This window comes from Bos mutus, chromosome 21 (assembly GCF_027580195.1).
Source record: "Bos mutus isolate GX-2022 chromosome 21, NWIPB_WYAK_1.1, whole genome shotgun sequence".
NCBI lineage: Eukaryota > Metazoa > Chordata > Mammalia > Artiodactyla > Bovidae > Bos > Bos mutus.
In genome coordinates, this window is record NC_091637.1 from 57,463,832 (window position 1) to 57,490,384 (window position 26,553).

General features: G+C 41.2%; 1 protein-coding gene across 3 annotated transcripts in view; it reads left to right on the forward strand.

Annotated features, from left to right (window-relative positions):
• UNC79 (unc-79 homolog, NALCN channel complex subunit) overlaps window positions 1–23,734 on the forward strand; it is a 211,751-nt gene extending 188,017 nt beyond the window's left edge. For all 3 annotated transcript variants that reach the window (XM_070358461.1, XM_070358463.1, XM_070358462.1), the window contains 7 exons: window positions 1,719–1,808; window positions 4,254–4,429; window positions 5,616–5,802; window positions 7,522–7,719; window positions 9,544–9,621; window positions 21,615–21,656; window positions 23,284–23,734. In XM_070358461.1, the coding sequence (XP_070214562.1) occupies window positions 1,719–1,808; window positions 4,254–4,429; window positions 5,616–5,802; window positions 7,522–7,719; window positions 9,544–9,621; window positions 21,615–21,656; window positions 23,284–23,484 (972 nt within the window). In that variant the 3' untranslated portion in view covers window positions 23,485–23,734. The remainder of the gene's footprint in view (window positions 1–1,718; window positions 1,809–4,253; window positions 4,430–5,615; window positions 5,803–7,521; window positions 7,720–9,543; window positions 9,622–21,614; window positions 21,657–23,283) is intronic.
• Window positions 23,735–26,553: the final 2,819 nt, after the last annotated feature.

Genomic DNA, 26,553 nt, shown 5'->3' on the forward strand with positions numbered 1-26,553 from the left:
GAATAATGCTCCAAGTAATTATTTTCTGTGACATTTGCCTAGTTGAAATGGTATAAAATATTGCCTATGAAAGAAACAAATCCCTTTCAGGAAATTCAGGAGCAGAGTATATGCTCTTATTTGCATGACATGTGAAAGGTCAGAGAAAATGGAATAAATCGGGGGGAGAAGTCCTTTCTTGCACTCAGGGATTAATATTGCCAAAGCAGGAGCACAATAACCTTTTATAACTCCTTCACTTGATTTAAATTAAAAGAAGAAAACCTTAGAATATATGAAATGCTTGGAAAACACTCTGGCAGAGCTGCCAGTGACCTTATTTTACTGTTTGTTACCCTGTCAGAGGAACTGACAGGCGTAACATTCTAGAAGAGATAGAGGGTGATACAGTTCAGTGCTGTGCAGATTTACATGAATATGGGAAAATGAGAGCCACTGGGTGAGCTAGTTAAGTATATAATGTTTCAGATTTTCTTAAAGAGACTAAGAAAGGCCTTAGCATGGTATTCGGATGGCTTCAAAGAGGGCCTGCTTTTGATCCACATGATATCCAGTCTTATGTATGGGTTCTCTGGTACAGCTTTGATGTAGCAGCCTGGCTGTCCATTTTCCTTTTCTGTGCGTGTAATCCTAAATTCACTGCCTTGCCCTGAGAGAGCAGGTTTATTCCATTTAATAACCTGAAACAGAGTTTTTTTTTTTTTTTTTTTTAAGATTTCTCAAACACTCTGCTAGAAGTGGGGAAGAATGATCAGTTTGTTTCTTTCTCTAATTTTCCCTAGCAAGAATTTAACAATAATACATTCATCTACTTAATAGTGTACCTGCTATCTATAAGAAGCTGAAAGTGCTTGAACATAAGAATTTTTAGTCTTTCAGCAGACACAATATTTGTTTGTGTCCTTTTTTTGCTTTTGACAGAGAAAGATATCTAAGATTATGGTGGTAGAATTTAGTGGTACATATTTTACATGTATCTGAGATTCCCTAGAGTGATTAGGTGTTACTGCTGTTTTAAGGTGAAGGCAATGGCACCCCACTCCAGTACTCTTGCCTGGAAAATCCCTTGGACGGAGGAGCCTGGTGGGCTGCAGTCCATGGGGTCGCTGAGGGTTGGACACGACTGAGCGACTTCACTTTCACTTTTCACATTCATGCATTGGAGAAGGAAATGGCAACCCACTCCAGTGTTCTTGCCTGGAGAATCTCAGGGATGGGGGAGCCTGGTGGGCTGCCGTCTATGGGGTCACACAGAGTCGGACACGACTGAAGTGACTCAGCAGCAGCAGCAGCAGCGTGTTGTAAAGACTGATATCAGTGGCTTCGCACAGGCTGTCTTTATATATCAGCCAGTTAACAAACAAGCAAACAGAAATCAGTTAAATCACCCAGTGGAAAAAAAGCACGTAAACCCTGTCTCCCATAGGCTACCCCTACTTATTTGCTGCTGCTGCTAAGCCGCTTCAGTCGTGTCCGACTCCGTGCGACCCCATAGACGGCAGCCCACCTCTCCACCACAAATCTTTTTATTAATTGTTGTCCAAAGTGGGGGCAGTCAGAGAATATGGCTGAGAGTAACAGAGTGAGTCAGAGATCCAGAGAGTGAAACAACTCATTAGCAGACAGCGGGAAATCAGAGTCAGACAATCACTGCAGTCGGGACTACAGAGCTGGCGTGACTCAGAGCGCGCGCCCAGCGGTATCCTCGTGTGTTTCAGTGCGGGACGGCGGCCATGGAGTGCATGCGGCAGTACATCAGCGACGTGCTGGACTTCGTGGCAGACATGCACACGCTGACCAAGCTGAAGGTAAGAGGGCTGCATGCCCTCATCTCTCAGGGGGGCGAGATGGAGAGGCATTCGTAGGGAATCTGAGCAGCCAGATGGAAATTTATCCTCACCTGGAGAGGTAGCAATGGCAGTGTTGAACGAGCCCATGTCCTGGGACTCTGAAGAACCAAGTTTGTCTCTGCAAATAGGGGATGGAGAAAGGAAAGGAGATTTCCACAGTGGTGTCAGTTCTGTGCATACCTTTGTTTTTGCCCCATTTATTCAATTCTTCCCAGGCCCCGTATTGTAAAATATTCCCATTTTATGAATGTAGACACTGAGGCCTGAAGTGGGGCAGTCTTTTGCTCAAGGTCACACTTCTGGTAACTGATGGAAACAGAGGTGACCTGAGACTGTGGGGACCTCCTCCAATCCAGCCTCTTTTCACTGGACCACCCAGTGTCATTTAATTACCTTGAGCCTTAGTTTCCTCATTCGCAAAAGAAGACCAATGAACCCACCTAAATAAACCTAGCTTTGTTGACCACTACAAGATTTGGTGTGAAATAATGCATGTGTTCTTGCCTGGAGAATCCCAGGGACAAAGGAGCCTGGAGGGCTGCCGTCTATGGTGTCGCCCAGAGTCGGACACGACTGAAGTGACTCAGCAGCAGCAATGCATGTGAAGAGACTTCTGTAAACTTTAGTTTGTAGGAAATGTGTACACATTATGCAAACATAAGCTGTTTATGGTTTTTATCTGTATCAAAGCTATCTCCTTCTAGAAAATAATTAAAGACAAAGCAACATTTAATTTGCATAGGGACAAAATCCTAGTGAGGTTGTTGAGGTTATTGATTGCTTTGCATGGTGGAATGAATTGCTGATGCCAGTCAACGTCCTTGCTGTGAATCAGCTAGGCAGCTAAAAGACTGATACTCTGAGAGATTTGAGGAAGACCCAGGAAAAAGAGCAGAAGAAGATCCAAACATGGGCCAGTGAGCAGCCAGGTTGCAGTCTGGCACTAAATGTGGCTTTTTGAGAAATAGGAGCTGGTTGCCCCAGAAGTTTATCAGCTAAAACTACAGTCCTTTCAGCACCCAGCTCAGTTTCCAGACTGCTCAGATGATCCAAATGTTTCTTGCGGGTAGGGATAGGTGGAGACCGAAATAAAAATTTAAATTGACCATTTCTCACGATATCCAAATCCAGTCATTTCTGAGTAAGCGTCCCTAATGTTTGGTCATGCATGGGTTACTGATTGCTAAACCTGGCTGCTCACACTGAGACAGTTTTGATGTCTGAAGAGGAAATATTATCTAAACAGTTTTATAGTCACCTTGAAAATACAGAGAAAAATATTAAGAAGGACCCATGATGACCAAATGGTTGGGGACTTCTGACCTAATCCAACGCTCTGAATTTATATATTAGGGAAACAGATCAGAAAAGTCAAGTGGCAAGTGGCTTATCTAAAGTCATGCGAGTTTAGGACAGAACTGGGTCTAGAACTTACGTCTCATCTCCCAGTTCAGTGCTCTTTCCACTAAGCCACACTGAGCAATGAAATTTTTCTGAATTAATTCACCAATATGTCTTGAGTAACATGCCTGACATCATTCTAGACATTTAAGGATGTGATGATGACCAAAAGCAGACGACAGCGGCTGCTCTCATTACTTTATAGTCTGACAGTGATGGCCAGTTTTAATGAGAATTTCATACAAACTAAAGTGAAATTGTGACTTTCACAATTGCTATGAAAAAGGGGTAGACAGTGGCATGAGAGCTTCTAATAGGGTGAAATGACCTAGCCAGGGAAGTTAGAAAGGCTCATAGCGGAGGTCAGGCTTCCCAAGTGGCTCAGTAGTAAAGAATCCGCCTGCTAATACACGAGATGCAGGAGACGCGAATTCAATCCCTGGGTTGGGAACATCCCCTGGAGAAGGAAAAGGCTATCCACTCCAGTATTCTTGCCTGGAAAATCCCATGGACAGAGGAGCCTGGCAGGCTATAGAGTCCATGGGCTCGAAAAGAGTCAGACATGACTGAGCAACTGAGCACGCACGCATACAGAGGAGGTCAAGGAAGGCTTCCTTGAGGAGGTGACATCAGAGTTAAAATCTGAGTAATGAATAGATTAACTAGGTAAAGAGAGGCAGAAACAATATTTCAGGTGGAGAAAACAGCATGAGTGAAGGAAGGCCAGTGATGGTGGGGAGCATGGAGAGCCAGTGAAGCTGGACCACAAGGGTGAAGGGATAAGGTGCAGAGGTCTGTAGTGTCTAGACTGTCTCAGGTTGTTTAGGCCATGATAAGAATTTTTTCCCTCTTTGTCACGAAACCCCTAAAGAAGTTCAAATCAGTTGTAGCTTGGGAGTGATGATAGAAGGTGTGGATACAACAATCTGATCTTTTTTAAAGTGTCCTGAAATGTCCCCGAGTACTTTGCCAAAGTCACAAAAACACCACTTGGTTTTGTAGAGCCACATGAAGACATGTTCCCAGCCTCTGCATGAAGATACCTTCGGTGGACATCTCAAAGTGGGGCTGGCTCAGATTGCAGCCATGGAAATCTCCCGGGGCAACCACAGAGACAACAAAGCTGTGATCCGCTATCTGCCTTGGCTCTATCATCCCCCTTCTGCAATGCAGCAAGGGTAAGACCCTTATTATTCTGGCAACGAGGCCGGAAACACCCCTGAGCTTCCTGGGGCTCAGTAAGAGCTGTTGAATGCACTGAAGATCTAGAGGATAAATATGATTGGTTGGAAAGATAGGCTTTGAAACCAATTTCCATACTTATTTGACGACCCGACAGCATTTTTTGAACACAAGTACTTCATGACATACGGGCTTCCCAGGTGGCTCAGTGGTGAAGAATCTACCTGCCAGTGTAGGAGACACAGGAGACTCAGGTTAGATCCCTGGATCGAGAAGATCGCCTAGAGAGAGAAATGGCAACCTGCTCCAGTATTCTTGCCTGGGAAATTCCACAGACAGGGGAGCCTGGAGGACTACAGTCCATTGGGTTGCAAAGAATCAGACACACTTATCGACTGAGCACATTGACATGCTGCCAATAAAACTTGTGCTATACAAAAGCCTCAGTCCTTTTGATGGGTGTTGAAAACTTGGAGCTTAGAACTACCACTTCAACTCGTGATTTCCACTAGTTAAGTACATTGATAGGTATTTATTTTAGTGCTTACATTGCTTCTGCCTTCAATGAGCTTAGATTGTAGCTGGAACAGAATCTACAGCAGAGATGAAATAGAGTGTAAGGAAGTGTGAGAACCTGACCCTGCCGAAGGGAGGCCGAGAAGAGAGAGGTGCCCATGGACTAGTTCATTTGAGAACTCAGAGCAGGCTTGGCCTGCCATCTTGCATGAGCAGCTTCCAGGCTAGAGGAAAGGTTTGAAGGTGGGATGGAGGGAGGGGGAGGGGGATGGAGGAGGGGGAGAACAGGAAAATGGGTGGCTGTGTGTTTTAGCTCCTCTTCTATTCCTCCCCTTCTGGTGGGTATATCGAGAACTCTCTAACGAGAAGAAAGGAAAGAATTTAGAAAGAGAAACTAATCAGAAAGGCAGCCAGATTTATGGCAGAATGATATTTAATCCTGTGTCACCAAAGGCTGCTCTTTGCTCGAGAAGCTGAGCTCCAGGATTTAGAGTGGGAAAGAAGAAAAAAGATCTATCACTTCGTTGGCACTTCGTTGCTTTGGTGTTTTATTTTAGGTAATTGCCTGCAAGGCCACACTTTTACACCCCTCTTTCAGTGTTTGTTGAGCAGCCAATGAAACAGAAAGCCCCAAAACATCTCTAACACTTCCTTCCTCCCTAATAGACCGAAAGAATTCATCGAGTGTGTCTCCCACATCCGGCTCTTGTCCTGGCTGCTTCTGGGTGCCCTCACCCATAATGCGGTGTGTCCCAATGCCTCCTCTCCCTGCCTGCCCATACCTCTGGATGCAGGTTCCCATATTGCAGACCATCTTATTGTTATCCTGATTGGATTTCCAGAGCAATCAAAGGTAAGTGATTTCTGCAAGATTAAAGCCATACGCATCAAGATTGCTAATGGAAACCCTTATCGGCCAATTACATTTCTTCTGAGAAGGAAATGCACCTTATCACTTGCCCTCCTGTGGATGCTAGGAAGGCAACTTTGTGCTAATGCCTTATTTAAAGTTGTTTAAATTCCCAGACTATCTTCTCTTCCCCCTAAGTTGTTTTTCGGTTTACTTTTATGAAGATAAATTATAGAGGTAAGCAAGAGTTAGCTTCCTAGGCATTGCTGTCTCAAAATAATGAAGAGAAATAAAAGGCTCGAAATATAATAAAACTTCCGTGATCAGTTTTTATAAACAAATATGAAGTGGAGGGAAATTTATTCTCTAATTTTTCATGCACTGTCTTTTCAACTCAAATCTCTAGAGATATATGAAGATACAAAATGAAAATAAGGCCAGTTGGGAACTCACTAAATTATATATGGGAATCACTTACACAGAAGGAACTTATAAATTGTAGAGACGGGTGGTGTGCTTAAGGGAATAAAGTAAATCCAAGGCTTAGCATCAATCATGAGCCTGTACAAGCAAACCAGACACATTAGTACTGCTCAGCTGTGAGGAGTCTAAGTCCCCTCACAGAGCCTAGGCCAGTTCTAGGAGCTCATAGTGGTTTTGGGAACAGCTGGGATTTAGGCTAGCTAGGGCAAGCTTCACCAGCAATAGATTTTTTTTTTTTTTATTCTGCAATAAAATAGAGCACCCATCCAAATTACCTGAATGATGTTTACAAGAGGAAGTAGGCAGTCGGTTCCTAATATTTCAACCCAATCTGTGTTTGATTCCCAATGATGGTACTTTGTAATTCTGTGACACTGAAAAGTTACTTAACCTGTCTGAGCTCCAGGTTTTCAGCTGTAAAATAGATGAGATGGTGTGAGAATTATGAAGGTAAACTGTGAATCTTTAGCACAGTGTTTGGGACACTGTAGTTGCTCACTCGATCAGTACTTACTGCTAGTTAGGAATCCTGTCTCTACTGCTGCTGCTACTGCTGTCATTTCTACGTAGTATAATTCTTAAGCCCTGGATAGTGCATCATTATATGTCACCTCATTTACTCCAAGCTACAGCACTCTGAGGGGGGTACCATTACCCCCATCTCACAGAGGGGCAGACATCCTAAAATGGTGGAATGATTGTTCTTGCTAATCTAGTTTAGGGAGAGGAATGTCACTTTCATTAAAGGGCAAGAGGGTGGGGGTGGGGGTTTCCCTGGTGGCCCGGTGGTAAAGAATCTGCCTGCAATGCAGGAGATACAAGTTTGATCCCTGGTTCAGAAAGATCCCCTGGAGAAGGAAATGGCAACCCAGTCCAATATTCTTGCCTGGAGAAGACACAGGAGCCTGGTGGGGCCGTGGGGTGGTTGGACACAACTGAGTGGCTAAACCACCACCACCACCAAGGAGGTGGGCAGATTTATTCTGCAAACCAAGGTGCCTTCTCTCTGAAAAGATGCCTGGTCTCTAAGCGCCCTCCCACTGACTGAGTGAAGAGCAGACTATTTGAAGGTGATGAATCATGAGTTTGTATCTTGGAGACAGCTCCGCCAGCCTCGGATCGCTCAAATCGCATGTACTTTGGCTGTGCCCCTTCGAAGGCCAAAGCCACGCGGGGAGAGCTCCGTGGAGTGCCACAGCCCGCTAGAACGTAACGGTTCCCTGTTTGCTTCCTTTGCAGACCTCCGTGCTGCACATGTGCTCTCTTTTCCACGCGTTTATCTTTGCTCAGCTCTGGACCGTGTATTGTGAACAAAGTGCTGTAGCTACGAATGTCCAAAGTCAGAATGAATTCAGCTTCACAGCGATCCTGACAGCGCTAGAATTCTGGAGTAGGGTGACCCCCAGCATCCTTCAGCTGATGGCCCATAACAAAGTGGTGAGTTCACAGATGGGTTTCCCCTCTTGGATAGAATCTCAAAACGTGTAAGCCACTCTTAGTCCTCACAGTACATGCTTTTTAAAGACCTCAGTTGTAATAATACGTAAATGGATTGGTGAATTTCTATGTGAAAAACAGGATATTCTACATGCATAAAAATTTTGATGAAAAACAAAGCAAACAAGTAAATTCAGTTAAAACAGTGTTTTCTCTGCCTAGTGGCAAAGGAAATGTGTGTGAAACTTCTACCTTTACAAGGTGTCTTGTTCTATAAAGTCAGAGAGTTAGGAAGGGGTTTTATATTATTTTTGGATTCTAAGGCAGTTTGGGGAAACTGTGGTCAATTAGGTGCAGACTGACTGTATGTGTTAATTCCATTTAGGGCAAAAAATCTGAAAAGAGTTTCACCTTTTTGAGTTGCCCTTCAAGGACCTAGGCTCCTTAGTCTTCAAACCCAGTTGCATTGTCATGCAGATGGTTTACCTTGTTGGAAAAGATCTGAGGTATGGCTAGCATGGGCCCATGTCATTGAACAAGCTTGGCTTAGTCCAGTAGAGATAAAATTGGAGGGTATATGGGAGGAATTTCCAAAGGAGTCCTCTAGTTCAGTTTGCTGCTTTGGAGGAGGATTCTTAGCTGGGAAGGCACCATCCAGTCTTGGTTATGGGCACTTCATCAGTAGAATTCTTATCTGTGAAGGGCGGAGGGCCTGGAAGAACACCATAATGATGATCCCACTGTGCCCAGAAACCCAACAGTTCACTGTCCACAAAGGCATTCTGGAATAGTTTTTGATTGATTGAATAATTAGTCTCAGAAACATTATCTTTTAGTTATCATTGGAAAGGGGAATATCTTTTACTTTCAGTGAAGCACTTTCTTTAGAGAAGCAGATATTATTAAGCAGTTGTGTATGGTGGGAGGTGTTTTAATTCAGCTGAAAGGAAATTTATGTGAAAACTTTAGGGTGTGCAAACAGTTCTGACCACCACATAGATAATTAGGTTTATTAGATGGCAGAGTTTGGGACTGAAGAAGCACATGGAGGTCAAGTTTTCTATTCTGCTATTTTACAGACAATGAAACTGAGACCTTAAATTTAAACTAGAGATTCAGGGTTTCCTTCTATTGTCACTAGTTTTTTCTTGGTATTGTTAATACCTCTCCTCTAAATCTCTTTTAATATTCACATGCTGGAAATGGATGTGTTACAGGTGAATCTTGTACAAATCTTGTTACAAATGAATTTGAATTAATTTTAAAGTCCAAAAATTTGGTTAAACCATATAAGCCAGTCTGGTAAAATCTCCCCTGGAGTGTTTAAAATCTAGCCATAGGGTTCTCTGATGAGGGATTATCATTTCTATTGTGTTTTTGAACTGTTGTAAATATGGCTGCCTTGTTCCGTGGAGAACAAAGCCTCAAACACAGATGGTGCAATAAATTAAACAACCTCTCCAAGTGGCGAAACTGGTGAAAGCATCAAGATGGAGAAAAGGACCTATGCCCAGAGTTCTGCAGTTGGAAATGAAGGAAGCAGAGGCCATTTATCCTCTGGTGTGAATCGCAGCATGGTACAGATTAGTGAGGTCAATATCTGAATTCCGTTGGCAGCCCGAGTTAGATGAGCAAGGCATGACAATTGCAAAACCTCTGCAGCTTATAAAATCCAGTTTCTGGCTGAAGTTTTAGAGATGAATATATACCATTCCTTGTGATCCTCTCTGATTGTTGCGCAGAAAGTCCTCATGGGCACAGGGCATGGGTTTTTCTGTGGCTGCAGACTGGGAATGGAATTGATTTTCATATTTGTTGTTTCAGATGGTAGAAATGGTGTGTCTCCATGTGATTAGTTTAATGGAGGCATTGCAAGAATGCAATTCAACAATTTTTGTCAAGGTAGGAAATTCTTATGATTTTTATAGACCTTTACTTGCTTCTAAAAACAAATGTGGATTTATCTTGAATGTACCTTCTGAAGAGGAAAATAAAACTGATTTAATTTTCACATTCAAAGTTGAGGCTGGAGGAATCATATAACAACCTTCACCAAATAGTTGTTGTATAATTTTTGCTCTTTCTTCACCACTGTGACCAACCGTAGCTGGGTTAGATATGTTGCACCATGATTGCTTGCCGCACAAGTAATTAAAATATTACCAAAAATGTTGATCTGGAAATGACCCTGGAGTCATATAAATTGTTTGGTGGAGCCTCATCTTGCAAGATATCCAGAAAACCAAGGAAAATAGTCTGTCATTGTTTGACTTGTTAGCTGATGCTTTTCTCAAAGATAAATTAATTTAGTTTCTAATATTACTATTCTAAATCATTGTACAGTGTATGTAAGTAATTCAAGTATTTGTTATTTATCCAGGAACATCAGAAACATCCTAGTGTGATAAAAAGATAAAAGAGCAAAGGAGAATGTGGTTTCTTGCTTGCTTTCTCTTCTATTTCCCTTCTTTCTCCTTTCCATCTCTATCTCATTGGTTCTTTGTCCTTCCTCTTCTTGTACCACTTTTTGGCCTTCCATTTCTATATTCCATTATCTCAGGCACCATCACCACCACCCTCACCCCCCACCATGGAGTGCATCGGCTTGGAACCTTTTAACTTCCTATTTTCGCTCTTTGGTTGACTCCCTTCAATTAAGGACACTTGTCAAGTTAGCTCACACAGAGCTGTGAATTAACTGGATTATCTAAGTGAATCCTAGAGTCCCTAAATGCAATCAGTGTATCCTTATAAGACGGATACACAGAAAAGAGATGAAAAGTGGGACCATGACTTGGGATGATGTAGCCAAAGCCAAGGAGGGCCTGGGGCCACCAGCAGCTGGAAGGTACATGGGACAGAATCACCTGTAGGGTCTCTGGTTAGAGCATCACCCAGCAACCACCTGGATTTTAGACTTCTGGTTTCCAGAACAGTGAGATTAAAAATTGCTGTTCTTGTAAGCCATCCAGTTTGTGGTGATTTATTATAGAGCCCTAGGAAACTAAGATCCTAACTCTGCTTCCCTGAACTTCCTTTTTCAAACAAGATGCATGAGCAGCACATTTTTAGGGAAAACTTGACTGTTACCAGAAAACTGCAAGGTGGTTGGTTCAAATGGAATAGATACGGCTTATCTAGCTTAACAGTCCATAGCAAACGTCAACATTATAAGAGAAACTATATGACTGACACTTGGGTGATCATACCTGATTTTAGTTTTTACAGCTTTATTAAAGTATAATTTATAGACTGAACAGTATACACATTTAAAATGTACAATTTGGTATCTTTATATCACATATATGATGCCCGTGAAACCGTCACCAAGTCAAGGTAATAAATGTAGTCCTCACTCTCTGAAGTTTTCTCTTACACATTTATTAGTCTCTGTTCCGCCACTTCCTAGACCCCCATCTCCTCATCCCCAGGTACCTTCTAATCTGCTTTCTGTCATAATAGCTTAGTTTCATACTCTAGAATTTCATATAAATAGATTTATGTAGTAGTTAAGCTTCTTTCTCCTTCTTTCATGCAGAATAATTATATTGCAATTAATCCATGTTACATGTATCAGTAGATTGTTTATTTTATGTCTGAGTAGTATCCATTATATGGATATAACACATTTCATTTATCCATTCATCAGTTAATGGACATCTGAGCTGTTTCCAAAAGTTTGAGGCTATTAAAAATAAGGCTTACTCAGTACGTAAGTCTTTGTGTAGCCATAGGCTTTCGTGTGTGTTGGATAAATACCGAGGAGCTGAATTGCTGGGCTGTATGATATGTGTGTAACTTTTAAAGAGATTGGCAGACTGTTTTCCCAAAGTGATTGTACCCTGTTCCATTCACACCAGCAGTAGGCATCCAGTACCTGTACATCTTCATCAACACTTAATGTAGTTCATCTTTAATTTTAGTCATTCTAAGAACTGTGCAGTGGTGTCTGATCATGGTTTTAAATTGCATTTTCCTATTGGCAAATGATCCGTGATATCTTTTTGTGTGCTTATTTGCTATCCATACATCTGCATGGTAAAATGTCTTTTAAAATTATTTGCCCATTTTAAAAAAATTAAGTTGGTTTTTTTTTTCTTCGTATTGTTCGGATACAAGTCCTTTATCAGATATGTCATTTGGAATGATTTTTTTCTGTGTTTGTCTTTTCATTGTCTTCACAGTGACTTTTGAAGAGCAGAAGGTCCTAATTTTGATGAAGTACCATTTATCAAATTTTTCTTTCATTAATTATGCTTTTGGTGGTGTATTTAAGAAAACCTTTGCCTAATCAAAGACAGAGTTTTGTTTGTGTTTTCTTCTAGGTATTATATATGTTTTCTTCTAGGTGTAAGTTTGTATTTATGATCCATTTTGAGTTAACTTTTGTATATGTGTGGTTTGGATTGATGTACTTTTTATGTGTGTAGATATCCAGTTATTTCAAGATTGTTAAAAATTCTATCCATTGGATTACATTTGCACTCTTGTCAAAAATCAACTGACCATTTATATGTATGGTTCTATTTCTGGATACTCAATTCAGTTCTATTGATCTGTTTGTCCTTCTTTGACTACACTGTCTAGGTTATTATAGCTTTCTAATGTGCCTTGAAATCATGTAGTGTTAGTCCTCTAAATTGGTACATCTATTTCAAAGTTGTTTTGGCTATTCTAGGTCTGTTGCATTTCTAGATACATTTTAAAATCAACTTGTCAATTATTACACAAAGCCTCCTGGGAATGTGGGTTGCATTGAATGTATAGATCACTTGAAGGAGAATTGAGATATTAGCAATATTGAGTTTTCCAGTCTATGAACACAGTATATCATTCTATTTATGTCTGCATTGACTTTTCTCAGCAATATTTTATAATTTTACATATATGGACCTAGAGTATTTTGTTGAATTTATCCCTAAGTGTGTTATCCCTAGTAGTTCAGATAGTAAAGCATCTGCCTGCAATGCAGGAGACCTGGGTTTGATCCCTGGGTCGGGAAGATCCCTTGGAGAAGGAAATGGCAACCCACTCCAGTGTTCTTGCCTGGAGAATCCCATGCACAGAAGAGCCTGGTGAGCTATAATCCATGGGGTCACAAAGAGCCAGACATGACTGAGCGACTAAAACACACACACACGTGTGTAATAATTTTATAGTCTTATAAATAATGTTTTTTGCATTTTAATTTTTATTTTATTGTTACTATTTAGAAATATAACTGATTTATACCTTATATCCTGCAACCTATTAAACTCATCTATTAGTTCTGGTAAACTCATCTATTAGTTTTCTTGCAGATTTCATCAGATTTTCTATTTAGACAATTTTGTCATGTGCAAATAGAAGCAGTTTTCTTTTATTCTTTTGGATTTTTATAGTTTTAATTTCTTTTTCTTTTCCCTCTGCTCTGGCTAAATCCTTTAGTAAAAGTTGAATAGAAGCCATGATAATTGAAAACCTTGTCTTGTTCCTAATCTTAGGAAGAAAGCATTCATTAAATATAAATGTTAGCTGTTAGTTTTTCATAGATACCTTTGTCAGATTGAGCAAGTATCTCTTCTCTTCCTAGTCTGCTAAGAGCTTTTGTCAGGAATAGATGTAGGCTTTGTCAAATGCTTTCTCTATGTTTATTGAGATGGTCATTAAATTTTTCTTTTTTGACTGTTTCAGGGATTGAGTTTTTGAATGTTAAACCAACATTCCTGGGACCAATTCCTGGGACAAACCATTTGGTCTTGATGTATTGTTCTGTTATATATTACTGAATTCTATTTGCTAACTCTTTAAAATAATTTTTTGCATCAGGGTTTATGAGGGATACTGGACTGTAATTTTCTTTCCTTGTAATAACTATATTTTGATTTTGACATCAGGGTAATGATGGCCTTATAGCATAAATTGGAAAGTATTCCTTTTCTATTTTCTGGAAAAGTTTATACAGATTTGGTGTTATTTTTTTCCCTTAAGTATTTGGTCATATTCATCAATGGAACTGCCTGGGCTTGGAATTGTCTTTGCAGCAGGGTGTTAAACTTCAATTTCTTTAACAAATATAGGGCTGTTTAAGTTATCTGCTTATTTGTGAGTGGTCTTTGACAGTATGTGCCTATCAAAGAATTTGTCCATTTCATCAAAATAGTTGATGTTATTGGCATGAACTTACTCAGAATATTCTCTTATTATACTTTTAATATTTGTAGGATCTGTTGTTTGCCATCTCTTTCATTTCTGGTAATGGTGATTTGTGATCTCATTTTTTTTTTCTAGTTAGTCTGAATAAAGGTTTATTAATTTTAGTGAGCTTTGGATTTAAAACAGTGACAACAGTAATCAGCTCTTGGTTAGTTTTCACTGATATTCTCTATAGTTTTTGTTTCATGGATTTCTGTTTTTGTCATTTTCTTTCTTCTATTAGCTTTAAATTTCACTTGCTCTTCTTTTTCTTATCTCTTAAGTCAGTAGTAGAATTCACTGATTTGAGATTTTTATTCTTTTATAACAAGAGATTACTGCTATGAATTTCCATCTAACCACTGGTTTAACTACATCCTACAATTTGGTAGTTGTGTTCTCATTTTTGTTCAGTTCAAAATACTTTTTATCTTCCCTTTTGCTTTCTTTTCGGATCCATTGCTTATTTAGAGGTATATAATTTAGTTTTTAAATGAGTAAGGCTTTTCTAGAGATTTTCTGTTCTGGAGTTTTTTAGTTTAATTACATTGTGATCAGGGAACATAGTTTGTATAATCTGACTCGTTTTAAACGCTTTGAGGCTTGTTTTGTGGCCCAGGATGTTGTCTATCTCAGTAGGTGCTTTGTGTTCACTAGAAAAAAATATGTCTTCTACTGTTGTTGAACACACTTTCCTTTGTCAGTTGGTTCAAGCTTCTTGAGAATGCTGTTCAATTTCTTTTTCATGTCTTTTGTTCTTTTTCTATCTGCTTAGTCTATCAATTATTGAGAAAGGGGTATTGAAATATCTCCCTAATTTATCTTTTCAAATCTACCAGTTTTTGTTTCACATATTACACAGCTATTATTAGGTGTGTAAATGTTTAGGATTATTTTATCTTAGTGAATTGAACTTATGAAATAGTTTTCTTTATCTTAGTAATATCTTTGGTAATAGTAGAGGCAGTCTGATTTTCTTCTGATGAGTGTTAGGACAGTGTATTTTTTTCTATCCTTTAACCTATTTGTGTCTTTATAGTTAAAGTATGTTTCTTATAGGCAGCATAGGGTGTTGCACTTTTTAAAAATCCAATCTGACATCTCTTTTAATTAGGTTTTTTTAAACCATTTTTACTTAATGTGTTTTGTGATATTATTTGGCTTAAAATATCTTGTTATTTGTTTTCTATATTTTCCGTGTGTTCTTTGTCCTTTATTCCCTCTTATTTGACCTTCTTTTTGACTGATTTTTTATGATTACATTTTGGATATAATTTCCTCTTTTTGGTCTAGTTTCTTAAGGGGAAAGCTGAGGTCACTAATTTGAATACCTTTTTCTATCCGGTTGTCCGTGTTTAGTGCTCTAAGTTTCCTCCTAAGTACTGCTTTAGCTGCATTCCTCTGAATTTTTATATATTCTTACCTTCCTTCAGTTCAAAATAGTTTCTAATTTCCCTTTTGACATCTTTGATCCATGGATTATTTAAATGTGTTTTTCAGTTATCCTATTGCTTATCTGTCTTAGTTGCTGTTGTTTTAGTGGTTGACTTAGAGTTAACAGACTACATTTTAAACAACCCAATCTACCTTCAAATAATAATATACCACTTCATATATATAATGAGCATGTACACCAGTACAGTTCCATTTTCAGTCTTTGTGCTGTTATTGTCATCCATTGTACTCCTACATATGTTATAAAGCAAACCATAATTGTTTTTTGCTCGAAACAGTTACCTCTTAAAGCAATTTAAAATTTGTTTTATATTTATTTGTATTTGTGATAATTACCATATTTGCACTTTTCAGTTTTATTTATTCCTTTCTATAGAATTAAACTTCCATCTTCCTTCTGCCCAAATGACTTTCTTTACTACTTCTTATGTAGTTCTGCTGAAGCTTAATTCCTCCAACTTTTCTATATCTGAGTAAGTCTTTACTTTGCCTTCATTTTTGAAAGTATTTTCACTGGTTCTTGAGTTTAGGTGAAAGGTTTTTTTCCTAGTATTTCAAAGATGCTATTCATCTACTGTCTTCTTGCTTCCATTATTTCTGAAAAGAAATCTTTGTCATTCTTATATATTTTTTTCTATATATAATATGTCTTTTTTCTTGGGCTGCTTTAAAAAATTTTTTTCCTTTACCATTGTTGCTAAGCAACTTGAAGATGATATGCCTTGGTGTAGCTTTCTTCATGTTTCTTGAGCTTGCGTTTGTTCAGTTTGAAAAAGTATCAGCTATTGTGTCTGTAAGATTTTCTTCTAAAGCTCTATTCAGCATGCTCAGTATTTCCTCTACCTTCCTGACTGTATTGAATATAGTTATAATAACTCTTTTAAGGTCCTTATTTGCCAGTTCTATTGTCTGTGTCACTTGGGGGTCTTTTCCAGTTGCCTGAGTTTTCTTCTCATTGTGGGACCCATTTCCCTGCTTCTTACTATGTCTGGTAATTTCTTATTGGATTCTTGACATTTCAAATTTGACTTTTGGGATGCTATTTTTTATTTCTATAAATATTTTTTTCAAATTCCTATAAGTATTCTTGAGTATATTCTATGATATAGTTAAATTACTTAGAAAGAGTTCTATCCCTTTGAGACTTGATGTTAAGCTTTGTTCAGTGGGACTGGGGCAGCAGTTTGTATAGGGCTACCATTTCTTCACTGTTCAGGTAATATCCTTTTGAGTACTCGGTGTTCTAATGATTTGCAAGAACAGAAATCTAATGATTTCCATTTGCAAGTGGAAATTTAATGATTTCCGCTCTAACTAGTGGAAACACAAACTATTGCTATATGATTACCAGGGATTTTTCCCTCTAATCTTTTGAGGTTATTTTTTCTTCAGCCTTGAATAGTTTTCTCACATGTATATACTGGTGAGTATTCAGCTGAAGACTCAAGGGAAACCCTTCACAGATCTTCAGAGAATTAGTTTGTGCACTCTCTCTGTCTTTCTCTCTCTCTCTGAACAGCTCTCTCCTTTCCACTGCTCTGCCTTAAACAAACTTTAGCTCCCTTGGCCTTCCTAGTTTCCGAGCTCCATTTTCTCACCTCATGAAGACTGCCAGACTGCCTAGGTTGCTCCTCCCTGTGCTACCGCCTAAAAATACTTTCTAGGCAGTGAGTTAGGATAATTGAAGGGCTCTCCTTGTTTGTCTTCTCTCCCTCAGTGTTCACTATCCTGCATTGTTGACAATTAATGTCTGAAAACCATTGTTTCATATCCTTCACCTGGAATTTTAATTTTGTTTTAGACAGGAGTGTAAATCTGGTCTTTGTTACTCCACCTTGGCTGAAAGTGGAAGTTACATGACTAATTTTATTATGAGGACTGGAACAAGCAAGGAATGAAATGAATATAATCCAACAGAATTAGAAATCTTCAATGTATCCCATAGCATAAACTAAGATAAGAGGAAGACTATTACTTTTATTTTGGTGAAAAACAACCTATTTTTTAAAAACGTCCTTTGTTTTTCCAGATATTGTTTCTGGAGAACAACAACAAAAAAACCCAACCGATTTTATTATAACATTACAGAGCCCAGAATAAATTATATCTAATTCTTACTGACAGCTTTGTAGGAGCCACTAGCAAAAGGGTACTGAAATGAATCATATTCAATAAAGTCAATTAGCATTCCTGAAATAGGATGACTGCTGGGTTGTATAATGTTGTCCTTCACAATGAACTTTAACCTGATGCTTTCAGTCAGGCGATTCATAAATAACAGATCTGAAGGCCCTGTGCAAGTATGTTTAGAATCTTATGGTCATGTGTTACATCAATGGGGAAATAAGAGAGACACTTCTAAAATCAGCCTCAGTGTCCCCCTTGATTCCCTCATACAGACCCTTAGCCCCAGGGGCAGCCCTGAGAAAGACATCCACCGAGCAGCAGAGGACTCAGTGTTCCCTGGTTCTTAGTCCCTCAGGATTCTTAACAAGAGAGGTTAGTTCAGGTATTCCCCAAATATCAAGAGGCATGCGAGCTTGCTTCCATATTAAACGGGTCAAAAGACAATAAAAGTCTATAGGCATTAAGGCCCTCAGGGTTTGTTTTTGCCCTGCAGATATTAGGGAGGAGGCGGTTAGACTTATTTATTCCTGTTCAGGATGTCCACACGAGCCAGTCCTCTTATATGCCAGAGAGCACAGCCTTATCTGGCACCAACCTTTGTAATCCCACAATTTTATTATGAGGATTGAGGGCGGGGGAGACAAGCGAGTGTGTTATTTTCTGAAAGTTTGATCACAGCTATCAGAAGTCCAATCATAACTTCTGGGACACACCATACTTCATTTCTAAACACAGTAGTTACATTACAGACAGAGACTTAAATGGCTGCAATATAAATACTGTGTTTAGGAATAAACATCAGTGAAGTCAAATTAGCAAGTTGTATGTATCTATAGAAGGTTGACGGCTTCCCTGTGGCTCAGATGGTAAAGAATCTGCCTGCAATGCAGGGGACCCAGGTTCAATCCCTGGATCAGGAAGATTCCTGGAGAAGGGAATGGCAGCCCACTCCAGTATTCTTCCCTGGAGAATCCCTTGGACAGAGGAGCCTGGCAGGCTATGGTGTTGTGAAGAGTTGTGGTGTTGTGAAGAGTTGTGGTGTTGTGAAGAGTCCATGGTGTTGTGAAGAGTTGGACATGACTGAGTGAGTGACACTTCTGCTTTCATAGAAGGTTGAAAGCAGAAAAACAGCCAGATTCAGCCTTAGGAAAAGAAGCACAGAGAAGAAACATGATTTATCACTTCGCCGTTTATTTTTTAATGATTTGATGAATTAGATGAGACTAGCAACTATAGCCATGACTAGAGAATAGAGAGGGCATTGAAATGCTATCCCCCATCCCAGCAGGCTCTCCTCTCGGTTCTCTTGTTTTCTTCATTGCCTTGCTGTTCTCAACTTGGCCCAGGCTAACTTTTAACCTTGTCCTCAATCCAAAGAACAAACTAGTCCTCAGACCCTCACAGGTTGTCTCTGCGGACAGCATCCTTCTCCATCTCAGAAGCCACACAGGTCTTCCCTGGACCATGGGGGCTGCCTTCACACTGGGCCCTGGGCTCCATTCTCCATGTCCTTCCTCTGGTCTCTAGACTGCTGCCACAGTGAGCTTGCTAGAGCACAGTTCTTCTTGTGGTGAATGAGGCTTTCTTCATCAGAAATTGTATTGAATTTGAAATAAGATCTAAACCTCCTTATGTGGCATCCCATATCATCTGTGGGTAGATGTTGAGAGGCCCCAACTTGCTCTTCCAGACTTCTTTTTCATGGCTCTCTCCTAAGAACCTCACTCTTCAGCATCTCGTGAATCCCATTGCCTCCTCACCTCTTGGCATTCTCCTGCCTCTGGGCTTTGCTTCCCTCGTATCTGTTTGCTAGGCTGCTGGGTACTACAGATTGGAAGACTTAAGTAACAGAAATATACTGTCTCATGGTTCTGGAGACAAGAAGTTGTGAGATCAAGGCGATGCCAGGGCTGATTCCTTCCAAGGCTGTGAGGGAGCATCTGTCCCGGCCTCTCCCCTGGCTCCTGGGGATTCGCTAGCCATCTTTCCTTGGCTTGTAGATCTCTGCTTCATCTTCACATGGCATTCTCCCTGTGTGTGTGTGTCTTTGTCCAGATTTCCCCCTTTCAATAAGAATACTAGTCATAATCAGAGAAGGAGAAATATTGTATGACATTCCTTATATTGGAATCTTAAAAGAAATGATACAAATGAACTAACATCCAAAACAAAAAGAGACTCACAGATTTAGAGAATGAACTTATGGTTGCCCAGGGAATGGGTGGGACAGAGGGATAGTTAGGGTGTTTGGGATGGACATGTACACACTGCTATATTTTGAATGGATAACCAACAAGTATCTACGGTAGAGCACAGGGAACTCTGCTCAGTGTTATGTGGCAGCCTCGACGGGAAGGGAGTTTGGGGGAGAATGGATCTATGTATGGCTGAGTTCCTTTGCTGTTCACCTGAAACTATCACAACATTGTTAATCGGCTAAAGTTTTTTTAAAAAATGAGATGTGTAAAAAAGAATACTAGTCATATTGAATTAGTATTCACCCCTACTCCAGAATGACCTCATCTTAACTCACAGCATCTTCAATGACCCCGTTTCCAAATAAGGCTGTATGCGCTAAGGCTACAACTGCTTCACGAGAGGACACAATTCAGTCCACATCAACTCTGCTCTATTGGAGGAGGGTCAGAAGAAGCATGGAGTGAAATGATATGATGCATTTGAGCTCATTTCAAGGTCTGAGCAGTCCTGAAATAAACTAGTATTTCCAAATTTATTAGATCATCACCTTCCTTTCCCACTGAACTAGAGTTCTGTGGAACACGCTTTGGGAACCATTGTGTTCTGTCTCTGACTTCAGGATTTATGAAGCCACCAATGTTGACTTGTGTTCAGAAGAGCTGAAGTGTGGTGAGAGACCAAAGCAGAGGAGAGCCGCTGCTGGAGGCACTCAGGCGGGGCACCTATGCCCTCCTAGGAAGGGCCTCAGGGCAAATCAGAGACAGTGAAGGGGCGCGGAGGGTGCGCCAGATGCCTGGGGTTTGAGAGTCTCACTCTCGGCCAGAGCAGGGGCCTACTGCTCGCCTGCCAAAGAACCCACGCTGTTGAAACCCCTGCCCCAGCTCACCTTTGCTGTGTTTCACAAGTCAGAGCCAGGCAACCTCAGGGCTTGTCTTTTTCTATCACTAAAGCATTTTAACTGCTTCTCAGTGATATTTTTTATTTTTGGAATATAATTGCTTTACAATGCTGTGTTAGTTTCTGCTGTACAATAATGTGAATCAGCTATAAGTACCCATATATCCCCTCCCTCTTGGGCCTACTTCCCACCCACCCCCCACCCCTGCCACCTCTAGGTCATCACAGAGCACCGAGCTGAGCTTTCTATGCTATACAGCAGCTTCACACTAGCCATCTATTTTACACATGGTAGTGTATGGAAGGATTTCCCTGGTGGCACAGCAGTAAGAAATCCACCTGCCAAGCAGAGGACCCACGGTTCCATCCCTGGGTCGGGAAGATCCCCTGGAGAAGGAAATGGCAACCCACTCCAGTATTGTTGCCTAGGAAATCCCATGGATGGAGGAGCCTGGCAGAGGAGTCCATGGTGTCACAAACAGTCAGATATGACTTAGCAACTGAGCATGAGTATATGAAAACAGAAATGTAGATCCATGGAACAAGATAGAAAGCCCAGAGGGAAACCCACGGACCGATGGTCACCTTATCTTTGACAAACGAGGCAGGAATACACAATGGCATGAAGTAAGCCAGTGATATTTTCTTAACAACCATAGGCAGACAGCATCACCATGCTACTTGTAGACACAGTTCTAAACATCCCAAGGAGGAAATGCTATTTCAAGAGAATGAGGATTTAATTAAATAAATACACATTTAATTTCCCATGCTTGGTAGCTTTCAAGAGACAATCAGTCATTTACTCTAAAGTGTGTGGTTCAGGCACTCATGGGGCGCTTATTAACCTCCAAATGCCACCAGCTCAGCGGGATTTGGCCTCAGAGAGACAGTTGTCTGATAGCAGTAACTTTGCAGCTAGGGCCCACATCCTTCTGTGATGTTAAAGGGATTCTGTGCGCTCGCTCTGCCTCGCAGTAAGCACGGCTTATGTGGGAGAATGCAGAACAGTCATAACGGACCTTCTGTGTCTCTCCATACAGCTCATACCTATGTGGTTGCCAATGATTCAGTCAAATATCAAGGTAAGTCACCCCTGGGTGGCCTGGAAGCTCACTTCCCTCCACAGAGGCTCATTACATTCATAGGGCTCCACCATGCTCCAGTCACTACCTGTTCGTGGTCCCTGGGGGTAGTAATGCAGGAGACCCTGTGGCCGAGGTAAGGGGCGTGTGGCCGAGGTGATGGCAAGAGCCGATAGCCTACTACTCATCGCTGATGAAGGGAGAGGGGGAGGATCCCAGAGCTGGACCAGGCTCCGTTACTGACTAGATAGAATACAGCTGAGAAGCGACTCTGCCCTCAGGGGATACCCTTGGGATCTGGTCCCAGGCATGTCCAGTGCTATTTCCTGGCCGCCAAGCTTGACTTTTGTGATGGGAAGAATTATACTAAGAAAAGATAGCACTGAGTGAATGATAGAATTGAACAAGAGGAGACTCGCCCACGCCTCTGCTATTTTACATGAGAGGAAACCTAGGATGAGAAAGAAGAATAATTTGGACAGGGCTGCCAGCCAGGAAGCAGAAGACTGAATGTATGTCTCACTGCCAGGCCTCACCTTGAGTGACGCATTGTTACTGTGGGGCTGGACATACTCTGTGGCTGGGAATGCAGTTACTGGGGCCTAGCATTAAGATGGTGGCACTAACCACCACTCCATCCAAAACTGGGTCCTGTCTAACAGGCCCTAGGAGTATCACAGGAGAAGATGGAAGTCTTTTTGCTGGATCTCCTCTTAGAGTTGGGATGGGATGCTCATGGAAGCAAAGAAAATGACTTCAGGGGGCCCAGACCCCAAGGGAGAAATATAGCTGCCAGCCGTAACCATAGGCTTTGAATCCTGGTTCATGGCATTGCTGCTGTTGGTGGCCATCAGTAAGCCCAATGGCTTTGCTGAAAACCTCATTGGAACACTAGCTTCTATTGTGAAAACTGCTTAGACTTCCACCCCGAGGCATTCTGCACTGCCCTCCTCCCTGCATGGTGGTCATCTGTGGCAATTTGACATGGCACAGAGTGCTGAGAGGAGGCCAGCAGAACTTGATGAAAGGCTAGGAAAGAGCAGAAAAGCTTACAACCCAGCTTCTTCCAGTGCACGAACCTGAGAAGAGAAAGACTATAATCAGGATTAAAATGTCCCAAGCACTTACTGTGTGCCAAGTTCTGTTCTGATCCCTGTTAACTCATTTATCCTTACAAAAAACCCATCAGATGAGTGTTACGAGCCCTACTTTGTCCATGAGCAAATCCAAACACAGATCGTAAACTTCATTCCCTAAGTTGTTTACAGAGGAGGAGCCAGGATTTGAATCCAGGGAGCCTGGGAGCAAAGCCTGAATGACAGGTGCTCATAGTGAACAGCTCCTGGGGTGTCAGCCCATACGCTGAGGTTGCAGTGCATGAGTCTAGATGGGAAAGGCATCATTTGGGTAGATTTGGGCCAGGTGGGCCCTAAGGACATGGTACCAGCCCACATCCCTTGCCCTGAGCGCTGCCACAGTTGAGAGCCGGCCTTCTTCAGGCCAGTCAGTCCCCATGCCACATCGAAGTTCCACCTGCAGAAGAAGTCCAGGCCAGCACTCCCTGGGTGGATGGGGAACCTTAGGAGGGAAGAAACTAAAGTGCCCGTTCTTGCCCCTTTCTTGACAGCACTTATCTGCGGGACTCCAGCTTCGCCTCCAGGCCATCCAGAACAACGTGAACCACCACAGCCTCAGGACGCTGCCGGGCTCCGCCCAGAGCAGTGCCGGCCTGGCCGCGCTGCGTAAGTGGCTGCAGTGCACCCAGTTCAAAATGGCGCAGGTGGAGATCCAGTCCTCAGAAGCAGCCTCTCAATTTTATCCTCTATGAGCGGACTCCACGGCTCTCAGTGTCAACACTCTGGTTTAGCAATAATGGGTTTCAAAACAAAACAATTCGATCCAAGCAGGTTGGGGAACATATTGGTACTGTACATTCTCTTTCTAGTTTAGTAAAAAGACGTGCAAAGGCCGGAGAGGGCCACAATGACGCTTTCTTGCTACACATTTCTGATGACTCCTTGGGCTATCTGATTAAGTGTTTCCTTACATTATTTTTTAAAAAACCAAATCATTTTTCTTTAACTAACTTCTATTTTTTTTAAGAAAAAAAAAAAAAATAGACTGGTGGGTACTCACAGAAAAGTTGTATAAGTCCCCCTGTTGCTATTTTTGATGATAGAGAATAAATAGGGTTTTTGAAACCTTTGTAGTGTTTTTTCTTAAAATCCACTCTTGGCAATGCAATAAAAAAAAAAAAAAAAACAAAACAAAACCGTCACCATAAGCCAGTGACACTTGACTGAAGCTTTTTTGTCATTATCCTGGGAAAAGTGGCAGCTTGCAAGGACCATTACAAAGTGCACTTAGAAATTAGGTGGTTAACCTGTGCCAATTGTTTTCTTTGTTTTCTAATGTCATTTTCCAGGACTGTCCAGTACGTTTTGATTATTTTTAAAACTAGGTTTTTCAGCTCATTCGTTCTAGGCTGTACTTTCTTGTATGCTTTATGACGACCACTTTAGTTTTGTGAGTAATAAATTTTATTCTTTTGTTAATACTTGTATACAATTCAATTTAAAACTGTAGACTGCATCCTGGACCATACGACTCCCCACGCTGGCACAGAACACTGCACCTGGAGCTACATTTCATAAATCAGAATTTTAATAGTGTAAGAGCACCAAGATTTATTAGCACTGATACTTAGCGTCTGACTGTGCATTTACAAATGATATTTCTCTTCTCTATCCCTGTAATGCACTGACTAAAAGAAGACTTAATACACATTTAAGCTGTATATTGACATGCTATTAAATGCATTTTTTATTATCTTTGTGAGCCTGGGGTTTTTTAAAATCAGTTTATAGAGCTAGGGTTTAGTTCCTGACAACCATTTCTTCTAAACTTTTAAAATGTATAACTTCTTTTAACAGTAAGTACAATTTTAAGAGGAGAAGGCTTTCTTTAACATCATTTGGTGAGAGGAATACCCAATTTATTTGAAGTCCCTTCTCTTTGAGGAACTTTGAGGGCTTGAAACTTTTTTTTTTTTACACTGGTTATGAAGAAGTTTCTCTTTTCTTCTGGGAAGTCTGATGTCTTAATGCTTCTCAGCAGGAAACAAGTCCTCAAATATTTAAGTATTTTGCAGGAGTTCTGGAAAGATAGGGTATTAGATCTCCATTCTTATGAAAACTTATGGGGAACAAATAGGCCCCTAGAATAAGTATATAGAAATGATTATTCTTCATATTTTGCTAACGAACTCTTGGAAAAGGCCTTTTCTCTGTCCCAGTCGTGCTTGGTTATGCTTCTGTGCACATTATGTCTTGTATTATGAAAAGCCGTGCATGTACTTATCTTATGTGTAAACTGTGACAGCTTTGAGGATGTGTCCTGTCTAAATCCCTAGGGTTTGGCATGTAGTAAGTATTTAATTAATGTCTAGTGAATTGAATGGATTTGATTAAGCAGCAGGTCTTTCTTGAGCTACCCAGTGGGCTCAGCAAGGGCTAAATTGTGATTTTCTAATTTTTATGCAAGGATTCCTAGAGGGGGTTACAGAAACAGGCCAGAGCAGGAGGCCCTGGCTGCTTTCCCTGGGGTTTAACTAACTTCCTATCTGGGCTCAGCTGTAGACCCAGCTCTTTAGCAGTCCTGAGCCCATGCTGCCACAGGCAGCCAGGATCTTGGTGGCCCAGTCCTCCCAGAGTCATCCATGGCTACTTCTCCAACTCCATTTCCTTGAGTGAACTGCCTCGATTTCCCTTATATTCACACCCCGCTACGAGGGCTGGGGATGACTCCTTAACTCAGCCCTCTTAACTGGGTCCCTCTATACTTCCTGCTCTCCAGACCTATTTCCTTCACACCAGTTAAAACCTGGTGACTTGGTCCCACTTTGGCAGGTCTCCTTCCTTGCCCCTTAGAACCGTGTGACTGACCCGAATACTGTCTCTGCTGGGACCCTGCCGCTTCTCCGGCTGATAGAGACCAGCAAGTTTCTCTGGCTTACACTCCCTCCTTCCCACTTCATTACCCAGAATCCCCATCTTTTTTTGTTATGTCCTTCTTGTTAATCTCTCCAGCAAGTGGGGCTCAGGTACTTGGAAGAAAAAAGCCAGGAAAAGAAAGGACAGATGGAAGTTTAGCAGGATTTGGTCCTTACAAGGAGAAGGAGAAGCCATTCACCTCGGTCAGGAGTCAGACAACTACAGCCCACACCTGTTTTTGTAAAAAATCTAATGAAACACAACCACACCAGCCATTTGCATATTGTCTATGGCTGTGTTTGTGCTAGTACAACAGCAGAACTGAAGGATCGTGACAGAGAATGTATGGTCCTGAAAGCCTAAAATATTTACCATCTGACCCCTTTACAGAAAGTCTCCTGATCCCTGGCCTAGGTGAACGCCACCGAGGAGCACTGAGTTGAACCCTTGCATGGGCGTATTTTCCCTAAAGCCTCAGGGTTTTTGAAATTATATTATTAGTGTTTCCTCATCTGTGAAATGTGGACAATGACACATTCTACCTCATGGGGTTGTTGAGATGATGAAATAAAAGGATGCAAGGAGAGAGCTTAGAGCGATGCCTGGCACGTGGTAAGCACTCAATGAAAAGTTATGTGTTATTGTTTTTTGTTCTCATGTTAAAGCCTGGAGAAGTAAGCCTACTTGTCCAAGGTCTTACTGCTAGTAAGAGGCAGAACTAGAACTTGACCCCAGGTTGCCAGACCCCAAGGATTGTGCTCTCAACCACTGCCCATATTGAGTCCTGTGACCCCACACTCCAGCCCAGGGTGATGCCTCTGACAGCAGCACAGACGTCAGAGAGACTCCAGTCCCAATTTGGCCAGTGCTGAATATTGGCTTGGAGAAGGGCCGGAAGTCGATTG